Below are 19,098 nucleotides of genomic sequence, written 5' to 3'. Positions count from 1 at the left end.
TTGTATCTCATAATTACATTATTGCACTCTGCTGAAATTATGGGAGGATAAACATTAAACACGGTCTTTCGTCTCTTTATTTATTTAATTCCCACGTAAGTGCATGTGTGAAATAATGCTACGATAAACCCAAGGCATCTGCTCTGCTCCATAAACTTTTTATTATTATTATTATTATTTTTTAAAAAAAATTACTTAAATCTGTACAAGGCCAGATGTTAAACAATTTTTTAGGAGATACTATACTCTCCCATTTTAACCTAATGAAATTAGGCAAATGTACTCATCAGCTCTTGTTAAAAAAATAAAGAAGAAACTTCACTTAATCGTCTAAACTTTCATCACATTTGTAATTATTCTCTAAACTTCAAATACTTTCAATTTAGGATATTAATTTTTCATTTTTTTTTTCCAATTTAATATCTATTAAGACTTTTTGTTAAATACTAACGAAAGGGTGTCAAATATATATATATATATATATTAAAAAAAGAGGTATTTTGAGAATTATGACATGATTTAACGAAAAATCCTAACATATGCGTGAAATATATGGGTGAAATTGAAAAAAAAAAAAAAAAAAAAATAGAAGATGAATACACTATATTGAAAGTTGTTTGAAGTTTAAAGAAGTAATTGCCAGACAATTTAAGGGGGTTAAGTGAAGTTTTCTAAAAAAACAAATAAATTTAATAACTAATGGAGGTTGGCACGTCAACCCAGTGAGATGAGAATAAACAGTGAATAAATAAACAGTAAAAATTTAAAATAAACCCCTGTGAAAAACCATAAGTGAACAAGGAGGTATAAACAGTCAAAATTTTCTAGAAACCCAATCATCAGGTTACTGAAAAAGCAAAAAAAAAAAACAAGTTTTAGCAATGGTAACATACATGACAATGTTGGACTAGTGAGATCGTTGAGAGCCAAGAAGCACACTGAAAATGACTCCCACCATCATAAATTAGCATTTTGCTGTTGGTGCCTCCTTTGAGGATAGTAACTTCACCCTCCTTGTGAGATCTCTCATCACATCTATGATCACAGATTTCTTCTGCATTCTGAACTGGATGGCCAACTCGGTTGAACCCGATACACCCTCTTTCAATAGGGATTCATCATCCATTAATTTGGTCGGGAAGTGTCCTAATGCAATCACACAGAGTGCGATAACAGTGCGGAAAGCGGCTACTTCGTTTGCAATACCCAGAGGAGCTTCAGCTGATAAAGATTTCAACGTGTTCAAATCATGTTTATGCACTGTTTCCATATCGGTCGCAAGGAGTACTCTTAAGGCTGCCAGCAAGCGTCCCTCCACCAACTCTTGCCCTCCTAAGCTGACCTGTTTGAAAAACAGAAGGAAAATGGAAATGATCATCCTTAAACTACTACAAAGAGGTAGTTTTTCATGTTTTTGTTAAGCATTACTGCAACTAGATTGATGGTATTGCTCCAACTTATGCCTTGAAAAAAACCACTAACAGCAAATATACAGCTTACAAGATTATGTTTATAAGATGACTGTAGGGGAGTTGGATATGCAATGAGGCTAGGCTTGTTCAACACTCTTTTGATAGTCAACAGGCAACGTATTTTTGTCGCCTTCCCAATAAACAAGCAGCCACAGAAGTACCATTATTTGGATACTCTACAAGAGCAGTTTGTTCAAGGATTTTGAAACTGAAACATAACGAGGAAGAGTATTCTATCAAACATTCAGCACAAAGTCTAAATCTACAAGGGATGGCACAAGGATGTTTTAGTGAAAATATCAAATAAACACCTTGTGCTTTCATCGGTTTTGATTTTATTTAACTACCTCGGGCTATCCAATTTTTCCAATTTCTTATTTTGGCCAAATCTTACAGATTATAGTAAGGAATTCAGCCGCCAAGTGTAAAAAAAAAAAAATTAAATAAAAAAAAATTAAAAAATTAAAAAAAAAAAAAAATCATATATGACTAGTTACAAAACAAGATTTCTTAAACAGTGGCATTTATGAGACCAAATGCAACTTCAAAATACAAGCGGGAAAAAGAAGAGGAAAAAATTAAAGCAAGACTAAAATAGCTGAATTTTCTTTCACCTGAGATTGAGAAAAGAAAATAGACAATAAAGCTTGGTTCAACCTAGAGAAGTTGTACACGAGGAAACACGTTTCAATTAATTAAAAGTAAATCCAAAGGGGAACAATGATGGTAAGAGAGAGACAGACCTTGAGAAGAGGAGTTTCTCCATCTAAATTAAGCTGGGATAAAAACTTTTGCTGCCATGGAGCAGGAGCAGAGAAGTTGGGCGAAGAAACTCCAGCTGCCATGCTTGCAGCATCCAATAGAGCACCATCATATTTGAGTTCGATATTGTCATAGGGGTTTGACGGCATCACAAATCCATAATCCAGCAGGAAAAGATCATTGTTTAAACAGCCATAATTAAGTACTAAAGATTCATTTTGATTGATCACTGTTTCTGCTACAACCTGGTTTGAGAGAGAGAGTTAAGCAAAGAAAAATGTGATCCAACTTCAACACCCATTTAAGATTTGCGGGTTCAAAGAATTATGGAAAGCAAATAGAGAACATGCCTTTACTAGCATCCCGGCATCTTGTTCCTGAACTATTCGGGAATTTGGATTGAAGCCATGATTGCACATATCGATGAGAGGAAGCATCATGGGGACATCACTGTGGGTTCCATCTGGGAGCTTTTTACCATGCAAACAAAATGCCCTAGAAGAGACAGCTGACATTGCCCATCCTAGGGAAGATGCCTCTACATTTTGGCCACCAAAAGGGTGATCGTCTGGTTTCAGATTTTGAAGAGCATATCTGACATCTTGCTCAAAGTCAAGAAGAAACCGACATCTCTTGTTTACCTGGTAGAAGAAAATTGCTAGCATCTTTAAATATTATTGAAAACCCAATATGTATTCAAGGAATAACGACAGTGTCTATATTAGAACAACTCATATTTAGGTGTTGGATACAGATGTCTGAGTACCAGGGTTTGTCTAACTCCTTAACGCTTTAAAAATAAGGAGACAAGACCAAATTATTGAGGAGCCTGATTCTGTTCTTTTGTATTTTAGAGGAAAGTGAAGTGTACATGCCTGACATAGGTGCTTTCATAGATTTTGTTGTGCCATTTAACAAAAAAGCAAATATGCAAAGTAATTTTGAATTAGTGAAGATGTTCCTTTCTTCCTTTGTTATTCGCCCTTTGAATATGTTTGGTGGCTCTCTAACACATATTCCACATTCATACTGTTGGTAGAATTAGTTAGTTTGGTAAATTGCAACGAGTTTGTTAGCGAGCTGTTAAAAGACACTCGTAATTCTACCTTTTAATCAAATCTATATAAAGGGGTTGAGAGGGCTATGATTGAATCAATTTAGTCACTCTCTCTTTCCCATATTTTTCCATACACGTCTCTACACATACCATCTCTTTTATGCTTAACGTGGGTACTTGACACATCCTGAAGAGTTCATGAAACAAAGAATAAGTGTGCATATATGAAAACATAACCAAGAGAAACAACAAGCAAAAACATAACCAAGGAATTTTGCAACAGTATTAGAGCAAGAGAACACATTCGATGAAAACTGAAGAAAAATTGGATTTTCTGAGAGGATTTTCCAGCTGCACACACAGCCTTTTAGCAGTTTTGGTTTTAAGACATTGTAAGTGTTGTCTTTTAAACTGCTAAAATGACATACCTGGTGAAGAAGAGGAGCATACTGCAAGTTCTTTATATCCTCCCCAGGAAAGAAGATGGGTACACTGTAAGTTTCAGGGAGATTGCTGATGTATGGCCACCAAAAGGACCCAACCTTTGCTCTTTCTTGCAGAAGCTTCAAACCCAACTTCATTGCCCACAGTTCCTCTGTCAAATGCTCCCACAATGTCCAATTTACTCATATTCAAAACTCAGTACAGCCTAATATGCACAACTTGAAGTTACTAACCTATACTGAATAAAGAAACCTATGAGCTATCATGCAGTAGTAGAGTTTTATGTTACGAGAAGATTTGCATACAACATATAGCACAAGAACAACACACAGTTATGCATGCCATAGCTAAGTTATTAATGAAAACAGAACTTAACCACACCTTCTCAGATTATGCCATCAGTAAAATTTATAAAATACACATACATACATGTCATACTATAAAAACAAAATGCAGACAGAAGTTCTCAAAATCAACCACTTCTCTTTTTTAATTCATGCACCCTGTGCGATTAGAGCCTGGGACCTCTCATCCACCACCCCATCTTAAGAGGGTGGAAATGTCATCACTTGGTAAACTACTACATGCACGTTCTGGGAAACAATCATGTTTATATTCTTAAGGGGAATCTGGAATGCCAGACTGCCAGACATAACATAATAACAAACAAAATGTCTTTTATATGCCTTATACCATCACATTATATCCAAAAATAATTTACCAAGCTAAGGAATGATTGATGTGGAATAAACCTTGGCTTTGATAGACCCAAACACGCTCGCTACGAGCAACCCAAAGTAATCGGGAGGAAACTAGGTTGGAGGACATGGCCCCACGAAGCAATACACACATGGGCAACAACCCATGCATGCTGAATGTGAGGAGTAACTGAAAATATTGTCGGCAGTGGTTCATGCAACATGGAAGTTACAAAGCTCAGGGGCGGCTTACAACTGCTTAAATGTGGGAGTTTGGTAGGAATACGTGGAGGACATTTAGTGTTGAGTGTGGTGTATATATATGGGTGTTTTTTAGTTGTTGGGTAGTTTTTGAATCTCAAATACTTGTATTGTGGTTTTACTCCCACCCTAAGGGAGCCAGTTATCCAAAACCAGCATAATTTCCTCCAGTAGAGTGTCTCAATATCCATCTTCTAGTATCAGAGCATGGCTACCAATAAGGAGCGTATATAGAAGGTAGAAGTGGCGGTGCATGAGGTTCATGAAGCTATTCACTGACTGGAAGACGAGATGCAGAGCGCCAACGCGCATTCACAGGAAATGGAGGCATCATTGAAGGAAATCGCAAGAATTCTCATGAATAACCGTGGTCAACCCAAGAAGCCATCCTCAACTGAAACAAGTTCATCGACGCAATCCTCGGGGCCTAAGGAAGATTCTAGCTCCCATGCTGCACCCCCGAAGTACATTAAGATGGACTTCCCATGATGCTCGGGGGATGATCCATCGGTGTGGCTCAATCAAGTGGAGCAGCTCTTTGAGTACCAAGGAACCGCAACAAAGCAATGAGTTATCCTTGCTTCTTTCCACCTTGAAGGAGAAGCAAACCAATGGTGGCAATGGTTGCAACGTGTGCACAAGGAGGAAAGAACGGCGGTTACCTAGGATATGTCCAAATGAAAGTTAGAGGCCCGATTTGGTTCCACCGAATATGAAAATTTTGACAAAATGGTATTCATATCAAACATGGGATTTTGCGGAAATAGCAACATAAGTTCAAGCGACTTGCTAATCGAGTGGTGGGATGGCCACAAAAGGCTATGATTGGAACCTTTGTAGGTGGGCTGAAAGAAGAGATTGTTGCTGAAGTTCGTTCATCCAAATAAAAGACCCTGAGGGGAGCATTTGTTGTGGTGCAAATGAGAGACGAAAGATTGGCCAAAAAAACTAAGCAAGGCAAAACAGAAGCACAGAAGATGGCATATGTGGCAAAAACTACCAGCTCAGTATTAAACAATGCCAAACCATGTTCAAATCTACCAGTCAAGCGAATCTCGTGGGGAGAAATGCCAAAATGTAGCGAGAAAGGGTTATGTTTTAGCTGCAAGGAAAAGTATACACCTGGCCACAGGTGTCTAACACCTCAGATATGTGTCATTGAGCATTCTCAGAGGACTTTGCCCATTAAGAACCAAAAGCGGATTTGGACCAGGAGCACCCCAGGATTTCCTTACATGCACTGTCAGGGTGGTCAGGACCAAAAACTGAGGATCGTGACAATCATGGCCAAGGCTTACTCCACCAAGCCAATGAAATTTGAGGGTGTTGATTGAACAGTTTGTCACAGCCATGACATGGCCATCGCGTGGCAGCTGGGGTGTGTGTGCCTTGCACCCTTGCTGGACACTATGCCCAGGCATGAGGGGTGGCATGCCATGGGCTGGAGATGTTGTTGATGGGGCCATGACGGTGGCATGGCCCAGCTGCTTGGCTTGAAGGTTGGGCTGGATGGAGTCCAAGAATTTCAGTTTACATTCTGGCCATTCCCTACTCGCTTTGCTGCTATCTGGTCTAGATGTCATGTAGGGCATCCAGTCTCTCAAAAAAACTCGTACATATGTTCTCAGGGGACAGCACAATAGACCAGTACAACATGCAGCCCTACACACATCGGCTTGCAATTTGTAAGGGGAGGTGACTTATTTGCTTTATGCATAAAAAAAGACAGCAGTTAAGAAAAGCCACCGATAACCCCACGATATTAGCATCTTCATACAGGAATATCAAGACACTTTTGAAGAGCCTCGGACACTACCACCATCTTTGAGGAATTGACCATCGCATCCCCCTCATGGATAGAGTCACCACTAACAATGTCTGAGCATATTTGTATGCCCATTTCCAGGAGAATGATATTGAAAGGCAAGTGACTAAGATGTTGTCTACAGGGATCATTAAAACCAACACAAATCCTTTCTCTTCCTCTGTTCTGTTGGTGAAGAAAAAAGATGACAACTGGAGGTTTTGCACCGACTATAGGGCACTGAACTTGGTGACTATCAAGGATCGATTTTCAGTCACAACGGTGGATGACATGCTTGACGAGCTCCATGACGCCATGTACTTCATAAAATTGGACCTAAGGGCTGGCTACCATCAAATTAGAGTCCACCCTGATGACATACACAAAACCGCTTTCCAGATGCATAATGGCCACTATGAATACCTGCTGATGCTGTTCGGATTATGCAATGCCCCTTCGACTTTTCATGCCACCATGAACTCCATTTTTTGAACATTCCTCTCTAAGTTCCTCTTAGTTTTCTTTGATGATATACTAACATTCAGTGGGAATTGGAATGACCATATTTTGCATATCCGTACTGCCTTCGAGGTGCTGAGAAGAAAGAAGTTTTTTTTATCAAGCCTTCTAAGTGCACATTCAGCCAACATGAGGTGGAGAATTTGGTGGCAAACTCATTCTCAAGACAAGCTAGATCACCTGAGCTTCAAGCCATCTCATACTCCCAGCTGAAACTGTGAACCAAACTCAAAGAGGCCAACAGAACAGACCCATATATGCAGACCTTAATGGATCATGTCAAAAACGGCCAGGAAGAAAAAAATCAGTACCAAATCAGAGATGGGGTGTTATTCTACAAGGGCAGAATCGTTGTCTCACCGGATTCACCCTTCAAACCTCTTCTCCTCAACGGGTTCCATAACACCAAGCTAAGTGGCCATTCAGGAGTCCTCTGAACGTATAAGCAGCTAGCTCAAGTTTTCTTTTGGGAGTTGAAGTGCAAGGATTTCCAAAAATGTTGCAGCTTGCACCGTTTATCAACTGAACAAGTACGATGTCCGTTCTCCAGCAGTGTTACTGCAGCCACTACTGGTACCCTTTCAGGGTTGGAAGACATGTCGTTAGATATATTAAAAGTATGTGAAGTACAACATACCCTGTGTGGAGTCTAGAAATTCTTTGATACAATAATGAAGACCACTTTTTCTTAAATCTTATTCTTCACATAACAAATTTGGACCTTGCATAGACTAGAAGTCTAGGTGGTTTTTGACATCTTATATACACAAGGATATGAGTTGACTTCCTGTAAATTATCTACAACTGGCCACAGCTTAGGGACATTAATTACGAGTTGAGGCATAAAGCAATGGATACTTTCACATATCTCAGTACTCATATTTATTATTAATAAGGTCAAGTAACCAGGTTTAATTGAAAGCTTGGCAAAATAGAATTGCCACCAACCACTTGTGTTAAACAGGTAGGAACACATTGTATCTCTAAACAGAATCTGTATTGATATCACTGCTTATTTCCCAAAACAGTCATATATCAAGGGCATTTCTCTATGAACCAGAATAGATATTAACTGAATGCTGATAAAGAAACTGAACTTAATGTCAATGCAAATCATCGACATTTTGAGCCACCCTAGCAACTTGGGCAATCAAATGCTATGTGCAAGCCCACAAAATGTATTCAAATTTCATCGGAGGTCCAGAAACACCTGATTGAATGATATAAACCCTACATTATCTAGTGTGTTTTTTTTCTTTTAATAAGTAATCGAAATATTATTGTCTGGTGTTTTATCATGGCAAAAGAAACTTCCATTTCATCTTAAAAGATACTGCGTTAATAACTGTTACAAGTCTTATCATGAGGATAGAAGGACTTAAAGTGATATGATGAGGGCACTAAAAAATCCAGGAGCATCTCATCAAGCAGCAGATGCTAAGGGCTGGGAGGCAGAAGTTGAAGTAAGGAAGCAACAGTTTGCTTTACCAGCTGCTGGAGGCAAGAATAAAGAAGTGATGAGAGAGGAAGTGGACTGGCCTGGTGGAAGTATTCCAGTGCAGTGGCAGAGAAGATCTCCCATTCAGCAACATTCCAATGATTTTCATTATCCTGGAAACAGAGAGGGAAGGATGAGTTGGCAGCAAGGCTTTGCTGATACTTATCATCCAGAAGTGCAGGAAGAGAGGCTGGAGGGGAGAATTCATCAACCTATTCAACAGAACTGGAGAAGGCCATACCAGGAAGATCGAGGTTATGGAGGTGATCATTATGGAGGTTATGGAGGTGATCAGCAAGGAAAGGAGCAGTTGGCCATTATAACCAGGCCGGTAAGAGTAGAATTTCCTACATTTGATGGCAATGATCCCTCGGGGTGGATTTACAAAGCCAATAAGTTTTTTCATGTCCATAGAACCATATAATCAGAAACTCTTGCTTGCCTCTATTCATATGGAAGGCAAAGCACTAGTTTGGTTTCAGGATATGGAATTATCTGGTAGTTTGCATAATTGGCATGTATTAACTCAGGCTTTATTAGAAAGGTTTGGACCCTCCGGTTATGATGATCCTATGAAGGCACTTTCTAAATTGAAACAAATCACTAGTGTTGATGATTACAAGGAGAGATTTGAGGCATTATCAAATAGGGTGAGGGGAGTAGATGATCATAATAGAGTGAGTTGTTTCTTAGGAGGGTTAAAGGATGAGATAAGGTTACCTGTAAGAATGTTTAAACCTCAAACTTTACTGGCAGCCTATGGTTTGGCTAAAATACAGGAGGAACATGTCTTGACAGGGGAGGAGGTATAGGAATGCAAGTGGGAATTTTGCTAATGAACCTCGGTGTGGGGGTTATGACAACCAGAATTTAGCCATAGGAACTCCTAAAGCCACAGTTCCTGTCCAGAAAATTTCACAAGCACAGATGGATGATAGGAGGAAAAAGGGATTGTGTTATAATTGTGATGCCAAGCGGCAATATGGGCATAAATGCCAAAACCCTAAAATGTTTTTGTTGGAAGGATTAGAAGAGTTAGAGGAGTTTCCTAACTTGAAAATGGAGGAGGATTTAATGGAGCTGAGGATAATCCTGAAATATCCTTACATGCTATTACCGGCAGCCAACATCCTAAAACCATGAGACTAGCAGGATGGATTGGAACTCAGAAGGTCATAGTGTTAGTGGACAGTGGTAGCACCCATAACTTTATAGATTCCTCAATTGGTAAGAAGGTGAGAGTCTCAAATTGTAGAGAACAGAGGGTTATAGTGAAGCTTGCTAATGAAGAAGAGGCTGTAAGTGAAGGGAAATGTAATAATATAGATGTGCAGCTGCAAGAATTTTTCTTTAAAATTGATGCATATATCATCATGTTAGATGGTTGTGACATGGTGCTAGGGATTCAGTGGCTAGTATCTTTAGGTTCAATCATATGGAACTTTAAAGTTCTAACAATGGAGTTTACAATTGCTAATAATACTTTCCTGTTACAATGACCTATAGCTCCATACTTATGGGAAGAAACAGAAGTGATGGGCTATAAGGGTGAATGTACGAAGGGTTTATTGTTGCAATTGTTAGATAATGTGGAAGAATCTGTGATGGAACCTTTGGGGTTAGAAATGGAACCTGTGATTGATGAATTACTAGATGAGCTTCATGGATCTAAGATTTTTTCTAAGTTCGGTTTGAGGTTTGGATAACACCACATTCGGGTTAAGGCTGAGAACATACCTATAACAGCATTTAGGACACATGAGGGGCATTATGGTGGTAAGAAATTCAGTGCTATGGTGGAGTGGCCAAAACCTATGTCTTTGAAAGCCTTACGAGGGGTTCTAGGGCTTACAGGGTACTACAGAAAATTTATAAGAGGGTATGATGCCATTGCAGCACCTTTGACTGATTTCTTGAAAATAAATGCGGTTGTGTGGAGTGAAGTGGCTGAAGCAGAACAGAACCCAAGAATAATCGCTTAGGGTTCTTGATCTCTCTTCTCTCTCTCTCTTCTCTCATACACTCCCGCCTGTGTCGGCGCGTGGGGGCGCGTGAGAGCTGGTTAGTGCTAGTTTTAGGCTGTGTCATGGCTGGTCCGAGAAGGTGGTCGGTAGAGTCCAAGGAGTTTGAGGTGTTGATCAAGGTAGGGGAATCAGGGATGAGGATTTTTGAGAGGAGTAAAAGGATCAAAAGGTCAATTTTCTTGAAGAAGGATGAGCTAGCTTGGATGGTGCGAATAGTGGATGATTTGGTGGCAGTCGACAACTCTGAAGTCTTTTGGGATCAATCCAGAGCTGGGTATCCTAGAATAATCGCTTAGAAATGCTCTAATAGGCATGGATGTTTTCTGACAGTAGAGGAATTTGATGGAAGAAGAAGGTGTGGCTCGATCATCATTCCAGAAGGACATCGTGGGTTTGGGTGGGATCGTTTCATCGAGGAAATGCGAGCAGCAAACTCCTCTCTCTGTGAGCATCAAGTGATCAGTGAGCATAGAGTGTTCAGGGAAGAAAAGAGAGATAAGGAGTTTAAGGAACGGAGGAGTTATGTGGAGACACTGAGACTGTCGTCGAAGTCAACCAAGGAATGTTGCAATTCCTACCAAGAACCGGTTATCAAGATGTCAAGGTGGCCAAAAGGTGCTTCTGGATATATGGAACAGCAGGCCCATGAGTTTGGCAAGAAAGCGTTGGTTCCGACGAAGACCCATGCTTCAGCGAGGGCTCATGGTGGTTCCGACAAAGTCCTTTTGTCCGGCAAAGTCTATTCAAGGTCATGTAGAGCTTGGATTGCCTAGTTTGAAGGATGGAGGTTGCATGGAGGTTTCGTTAAAAGCTCCAGCGAGTTGTACCCCAACGTCGGCGGTGCAGTTTGCTTCGATGTCAGTCTCTAAACACATGAAGGGACGGGAGGGGATGGGGCACCATGCTGGTCAGACCTACTCTGATGTAAATCTCGAGCTCCTCAATGTTAAGGAGTCATTGAGATGTTTGAAATGGGAGTGTGACGTGGGGATGACAAAGATAGACATGGTGATCAAATAGATGGAGTTTAGTGGGCTTGGGCAGGGAGATAAGGAATCAGGTGGCCAGTGGAAATCAGCAATGAAAGGGAAGGAGAAGTTTGGGCTGGAAGGAAAAATTACGAAGCCCAATAGTAGGCTGCAGGTGAAAAAGAAAGTGGTTTTTAAGCCTAAAGGAGTTGTGGGCTCAGGCGTAGGCTATAGCAATAGCCCAGTTCAAGCTGGACCAAAAGGAGTTAATTTTTCAGATGGGTTGGCTTCAACGGAGGAAACTGAGAAAGTCTCGAAAGGCTCGCGACCATACATGGCAAGGTCGGCAAGCTCATCGTCATTGGCTGAAAGGGTCCCATCAATGGGAGGGGGGGCAGGGTCAGTAGCAGGAGGGACACCCACGGTGGTTATCGGCACTTCTGCATGGGGCGTTGATGGGTCTCTGGCCGGAGAGAAGCCCAGCAACAGGGAACCTTTAAGTCCGGTGATTGAGGCTTAGCCCACTGGTAAGGGCAAAGCTTTGTTGACATATAGGAGGAGGAAGATTAGGCCGCAGAGATGCGACGCTGCACTGGTGGGTTCACTAGAAGCTTCTGTTTCAGCTTGTGGGTAGTTGAAAGGAATCCTTGGGCCGAAGCTGAAATATACCCAGAGGGTGCCGGAGACGCAACTTTCGCCAGAGAACCATCAGAGGTTGCCAGAGTGCCCTGTGGAGTCCGGCGATGCTGGGGAGGGCACGGGCTCGTCCGCAGAGCAGCTTCTGAGGGAGAGTTCCTCTCATTGGAATGTTGGGAGGATTGTGGCGGGCTGTTCGCAGAAGGCTTGTCAGGGGGAGGCAATGAGTCTGGTTCCGTCGCTTCAAGTTGGACAGGAAAGAGTGGAACGTACGCCGGAGTTGGAGCTCATTGGGCCTGGCTCAGGTATGGATGAGGACAATATCTCAGTAACAGTCAGGTTGGAGGATTTAGGGTCAGAGACGATTTCTTCCAGCTAGGTAGTTGAAAGTTGCCTCAAATTTTGTCCTAAAATTGGTGTATCTGATGAGGGGAAAAAGGAGGAGTTGGCGGTTTTGTTCAATTCTATTGAAGCTTTTAGAATGCAGTATGATTCTAATTTGGGAGGCATTTCTGCCTATGTTCCCGCTCCCAAAGGAATTGAGGAGCTTGAGGAATGTGAGAGGGTCGAATTGGTGGATCATGAAGCTTAACATCGTAGCATGGAATGTAAGAGGGTTGAATGCCCTCAAAAAAAGGTTGCGTATTATGGGTCTCTTAAAAGAGTGGAAAGCAGATATAGTGTGTTTGATTGAGACTAAGATGGAGGCTATCTCCCGTGAGGTGATTCATAGTCTTTGGGGAGGTCAACATGTGGGGTGGAAGTATAAAGGGTCTAATGGTTTGTCGGGGGGGATGTTACTGATGTGGGATAGGAAGGTGGTGAAGTGTAAGGAAGAGTGTGTGGGGCATTTCACTTTGGCATGCTCTTTTCAAAATGTGGAGGACAACTTGGTTTGGGCGTTTGGGGGGGTGTATGGACCGAATGAGGATGTGGAGAGAAGGGCACTCTGGGAAGAGCTGGCTGGTTTGGTGAATGTGTGGGAGGTCCCTTGGTGTTTTGGCGGGGATTTTAATATTGTACGGTTTTCTAGTGAGTGCTCTAGTGTTTCCTATTATTCTTCTGGCATGATGGATTTCTCGGACTTCATTTCAGAGAACAATTTGGTGGACATTCCGATGATGGGGGGTCAATTTACTTGGTCTAATAATCAAAAAAATGATATTTGGTCTAGAATTGACCGGTTCTTGCTATCCTCGGATTGGGAAGATCACTACCCAGTAGTGTCACAAAGAAGACTTCAACGCCTGCTCTCCGATCACTTCCCTTTATTACTGGTCTGTAGGGCTCCTTGCGGAGGTAATAAGTGTTTCAAATTTGAAAATATGTGGCTTAAAGCCGAAGGTTTTGTTGACAAGGTTAATTCTTGGTGGGGGTCTTATTCGTTTGAGGGTTTACCTAGTTTTGTGCTTGCTAATAAATTGAAATCCCTTAAATTGGATTTGAAAAAGTGGAAAGAGGAGGTGTTTGGGGATATTGGGAGGAAAAAGAAGGAGTTGTTGGGAGGTATTCAGGAGATGGATGAGTTGGCAGAGTCGAGAGGCTTAGATCAGGAGGAGAAGATTCGAAAGGCGGATATGTTGAAAAATTTGGAGAATACCTTGTTGTGTGAAGAAATTCATTGGCGCCAAAAATCAAGAGCTTTGTGGCTCAAGGAGGGGGATCGAAATACTCGTTTCTTTCTCAAGGTGGCTAATTCTCATCGCAGGTACAATCGTGTGGAAGTGCTTCGTATTAATGGCGTATTATTTGATGATCCAGCTGAGGTAAAAGATCACATTGTGCAGTATTATCAAAGCTTATACTCGGAACAAAGCACTTGGCGACCTAGAATGGATAACCAGCCTTTTTTGTCCATTGATGAGGAGGATAATAGGTGGTTAGAAAGAGATTTTGAGGAAAATGAGGTATATAGGAGGCGGTAAAAGGCATTGATGGTGATAAGGCACCGGGTCCAGATGGCTTCTCCATGGCTTTTTTTCAAGCTTGTTAGGGTGTTGTTAAACAAAATGTTATGGCGGTTTTCGCTGAGTTCCATCGTAGACGTCAATTGGTGACGAGCTTGAATGCAACTTTTATTTCATTGATACCGAAAAAGGCGGATGCAGTGAAGATGAAGGACTTTCAGCCCATTAGCTTGGTGGGAAGGGTGTACAAAATTGTGTCTAAGGTTCTTGCCAACAGGATGAGAACTGTTTTGGGTAAGGTCATATCCTGCTCTCAAAATGCTTTTATTGGGGGTCGGCAAATCCTAGATTCTGTTCTCATTGCAAATGAATATGTGGATAGTCGCATGAAATCAGGGGTGCCAGGTGTTCTTTGTAAATTGGACCTAGAAAAGGCTTACGACCATGTGAATTGGGACTTTGTTTTGTATTTGCTGCATAGGTGCAGATTTGGCGAGTGGTGGAGGGCTTGGATAGAGTGGTGTATTAAGTCGGTAAGATTTTCCATTCTTGTGAATGGTTCTCCGGAAGGCTTCTTTAACAGTTCAAGGGGAATTCAGCAAGGGGATCCTCTCTCTCCGTTACTTTTTGTGCTTGTTATGGAGGCATTGAGTAAGATGGTGAATGCGACGGTTGATCAAGGCTTTTTGACTGGATTCTCGGTGGGAAATAGGGTCTTATCGGAGTTGGTGGTCTCTCACTCTTTATTTGCTGATGATACTCTGATTTTTTGTGAAGCTTCTATCAAGCAAATCCGGTATGTGCGTCTCATTCTCTTATGTTTTGAAGCTATTTTGGGTTTGCGAGTGAATCTTGGAAAGTCAAAGATTGTGGCTATTGGTGAGGTGGAGAACATTGGGGTTTTAGCTAATATCCTTGGGTGTAGTGTTGCCGATTTGCCTATGAAGTATTTGGGTCTCCCTCTTGGGGCGCCGTATAAGGATACAATTATGTGGAATGATGTGATCGAAAAGATGGAGCGTCAAATGGCAAGTTGGAAGAGAATGTATCTCTCTAAAGGAGGTCGTTTAACTCTCATTAAGAGTACATTAATTAATCTTCCGACTTACTTTTTGTCTCTGTTTCCAATTCCTATGAGTGTAGCTAAAAGGCTTGAGAAAGTCCAAAGAGATTTCTTGTGGGGAGGAATGGGAGATGAGCCTAAGTTGCATCTTGTAAATTGGAACCAAGTCTGTCGTCCTCTACACTATGGTGGTCTTGGCATTCGAAAGTTGCACCAATTTAATCAAGCTCTCTTGGGGAAATGGCTTTGGAGATATGCGAATGAGAGCGAGGCTCTTTGGTATAAGGTTATCAAAGCTAAGTATGAATACCAGGAAGGTGGGTGGTGCACGAAGGAGGTTTCGGGTTCTCATGGTGTGGGCTTATGGAAGCATATTCGACAAGGTTGGAACTTTTTTGCCAAAGGTATTCGGTTTGAAGTGGGGGAGGGTTCGAAAATTCGCTTCTGACATGATATTTGGTGTGGGGATAATTCTTTGAAGCAAGCCTTCTCGTCCTTGTTCAGTATCGCTAGACACAAAGAAGCATGGGTGAAGGATAACTTTACTTGGAGGAATGGGGTTGTCGAGTGGAATGTTATTTTTGTACAACCCGTCCAAGATTGGGAGATGGATTTGGTTTCTCCTTTCTTTGATCAGTTGTACTCTTGCAAGATTTCCATAGGCACTGCAGATCGTATTTGCTAGTCCTCGTCTAAGAAGGGCAAGTTCGAGGTTAAGTCGCTCTTCAAGGCCTTGTCCAATTTTAACCATGAGGTGTTTCCTTAGAAGAGCATTTGGCGTACTAAGGTGCCTTTGCAAGTGGCTCTTTTCGGGTGGACTGCGGCCCTAGACAAAATTTTGACTCACGATACTCTGCTTAAGAGGAACCTAGTGGTAGTGAAGTGGTGTTGTATGTGCAAGAAGACCGGAGAGTCAGTCGATCATCTTCTTCTCTACTGTGAGCTTGCAAGTGCTCTTTGGCATACTATTTTTAATCAGTTTGGGTTGCATTGGGTCATGCCTTGCATGGTGAGGGACTTGTTCGATAGCTGGTGGTCGGGAGGACGTTCTCGCAGCGCGGTGGTGTGGAAGATGATCCCTCTATGTCTTATGTGGTGTATATGGAATGAAAGAAATGCTACATGTTTTGAGAATTCCACTAGGACTATAGAGGAACCGACTCCTTTTTTCTTCTTTACTTTTTAGTCTTGGACGGCCACTTGGCTAGCTCTTTTAGTGATTAGTTTCTCTGACATTCTTTTTCATTTCTCTCCCTCTTAGGCGCTCTTTTTATATTTCCCGTATATGTGAGTTGCGTCCCTCTGCACTTTTTATATATCATTATTACTTATCAAAAAAAAAGTGGCTAAAGCAGCCTTTGAGGAGTTGAAGAAAACAGTGATTAAACCCCCGGTGTTAGTGTTACCAAATTTCAGCTTACCCTTTGTGATTGAGTGTGATGCTTCTGGAAGGGGTATTGGGGCAGTGTTAATGCAGCAGCAGCATCAGAGTTTCAAGTTCATGTTAGAACAGAAGTTTGGCACTCCTATGCGACAAAGATGGGTATCTAAGTTGCTGGGTTATGAGTTTGTAGTGAAATACAAAAATGGGTAAGAAAACAAGGTGGTTGATGCATTGTTTAGAAGAAATGAAGAAGAATTGCAGACTGCTTCAATGGCAGTAATTTCATACCCTTCTCTGGAATGGTTACTGGAAGCCCAAGAGAGTTATGTTACTGACCCTACATTGCAACCCTTAGTGCAGACGTCTGAAGAGGGGTTACTGACCAACCTAAAGTTCTCTATCCGACAGGGGATTTTACTGTATCAAAAGAGAATGTATATTCCAGACACCTTGAAGGGAAAGGGGTTACAGTTTGTTCATTCCAGCCCTTTGGCAGCTCATGCAGGTTATGACAAGACCATACACAGAGCTAAGAAGGACTTCTTTTGGCCAGGGTCTCAATTCCACCCTGTGTTCCATGTGTCTCAGTTGAAGCTGCAAGTGGGAAGAGCTGTCTTTCCAATTTCTCATTTACCTTCAGTAAATCAGCAGGGAGTGATTCAACCTGAACCTGAGGAATTGTTGGAGAGAAGGTCCAGAAAAGTCCACAATGAGGCTGTTGTGGAGTTATTGATTCGTTGGCAGGGGCAGTTACCAGAGGAAGCAACTTGGGAAACTTTTCATCATTTGAAGTCTACTTACCCACACCTTGTGGGCAAGGTGTTTTGAACAGGAGGGTATTTGTTACAAGTCTTATCATGAGGATAGAAGGACTTGAAGGCTTAGGACTTGGGAGGTCAGTAGCTTGCTCGAAGGGTAGTTTGAGTATAACAGAAAATGTCTTTTATCACATGTGGAGGAATGACAGCAGGGCAGTAACTGAAGTAACTGTTTAACAGCCTGGCGATGGTTAGAGGTTATTCACACGTGCTCTTTGGGTGGTTCTTTCTGTTACAACTGCTGAAAGGGTGATGATAGCCTGTGGGTGTTTTCTTTGTAATCACAACAGTAGTATAAATAGTAGGAGTTCATTCTTGTTGAAGCATGCAAGCTTTTGATGTCATTGTAATTAGTTTAGTTTAGCTTCATAGACAATCTGTTTAGTTAGACTCTCGGTGTTAGGAGACTATTACAGTAGCTTGATCAATAAGAAATTGCAGTTTTTCTTCTCATTTTCTTGAGTGATACACTTTGTGTTGGTTTTATACTTCTGTGAGGGAAGCAGAGTGTAACAATAACAACCCACTATTTAGTTCACAGCTGAAATAAATAAAAGATTCACCTTATGCACTTTCTGTGCTTGCCCCATTGTACATTTTAGTTTAGAAATAGGAACAACATTTCATTACAGTTGAAACAAACTTGACATAAGACCAACTCAAATAAAAATTCAAATTGCACAATATTGTCGACACAAGAAAACTCAAGGATTTCCAAAACCCATTTATTTTATCTATAATTTTCAAGAACTCAAATAATCCAAAACCCATATCGCGGTTCACAATCAATCACAATGGTTTTCCAGAAACAAAAATGGCAAAATGCAGATACCCATTAACCAAAACATCTCAAATACACGGTGTAGAAAAGAAAATCAGCCCCAACACTAACTAAATTAAGTGCATAAGCAAAAATCCATACCGGGAACTTGGTGAGCCAAATTGGCCAAGACAGAGTCAAGCCCATGTCCACCATCCGATTCAAACCTCAAGGGTATGTGATCAGGAAGGGCAATAAGGTCGGACCCTTTTGGAATGTCTCCAGAGACAATGAGTCCAAGACCGGTGGTGTCGTCCTGAGCTATCTTTACCGCCGGGTGCACGAAGCCACCTTCCCTCCGGACCCACTTTATGAGGTCTGGTGGCTGCGGCACCAGGCGCGCAGGATAAGAGGCTGACGCTGAGGCCGTGGAGGCGCAAGTGAGAGCGCGGCAGTGGGTTAGAGAGGCCATAACCATCTTTGAGGTAGCCATGTTGGAGCCACTTCAGTACTCACTCACTCACCCACCACTCGCCGGTTATAGCCCTGTAGGATTTTCTTCTGTCCAATTATTTTTCCTTAAAAATCCAACGTTTTGCAAGAAACGTGTAGAAAGAATTTCAAAGTTATGGTTATAATCGGAGAAAAATGCAAAATCAATTTTACTTGTTTTGCAATCAGTTTTACGTGATATCAGAATATTTTGAGAGGTATATATATAATATGGGTATGCGCATAAATAACTCTTTGTTGTTAAATTTTGTCAAAAAAAAAAAAAAACATTGACAGATTTTGTTTATGTAATGCTACCACGCCAGAGACAATAAAATCACAACATTTGTCACTCATAATAATAAATATATAAAATTTTAAAATTTTAAATACATTAAAATTTAAAACTAAAAACAAAATTAAGAGGTTGGAATATGCTCATTGCCTGTAATACCCCGAATATATATTAGGGTTACGTAAACTCTAATTATGAGTTAATGATGTTAGGGTTAGTTCTCATTTGATAGAGTA

General features: G+C 41.3%; 1 protein-coding gene across 1 annotated transcript; it reads right to left on the bottom strand.

Moving 5' to 3' along the window:
* Positions 1–745: 745 nt before the first annotated feature.
* LOC132177845 (Rubisco methyltransferase family protein) lies at positions 746–18,726 on the bottom strand. The gene is made up of 5 exons (XM_059590316.2): positions 18,238–18,726; positions 3,720–3,886; positions 2,585–2,875; positions 2,216–2,479; positions 746–1,342 (listed from the first exon to the last, which is right to left on the bottom strand). Exons 1-5 carry the CDS (start codon positions 18,566–18,568, stop codon positions 965–967), a joined length of 1,431 nt encoding a protein of 476 aa, XP_059446299.2. The 5' UTR covers positions 18,569–18,726; the 3' UTR covers positions 746–964.
* Between the last annotated feature and the right edge of the window lie 372 nt (positions 18,727–19,098).

The sequence above is a fragment of the Corylus avellana genome, chromosome 4 (genome assembly GCF_965113065.1).
Source record: "Corylus avellana chromosome 4, dhCorAvel1.hap1.2, whole genome shotgun sequence".
Classification (NCBI taxonomy): Eukaryota; Viridiplantae; Streptophyta; class Magnoliopsida; order Fagales; family Betulaceae; genus Corylus; species Corylus avellana.
This window is presented reverse-complemented; position numbering and strand designations above follow the sequence as displayed.

What these genes read in the sequence shown, in the direction of transcription:
- LOC132177845 (XM_059590316.2), bottom strand. Translation starts at nt 18,568, where the DNA reads ATGGCTACCTCAAAGATGGTTATGGCCTCTCTAACCCACTGCCGCGCT. An exon ending in TTTGGCTCACCAAGTTCCCG is followed by an intron (nt 3,887 to 18,237) that starts GTATGGATTTTT and finishes AGCATTTGACAG; the next exon opens with AGGAACTGTGGGCAATGAAG. An exon ending in GAGAAACTCCTCTTCTCAAG is followed by an intron (nt 1,343 to 2,215) that starts GTCTGTCTCTCT and finishes TTTTTCAAACAG; the next exon opens with GTCAGCTTAGGAGGGCAAGA.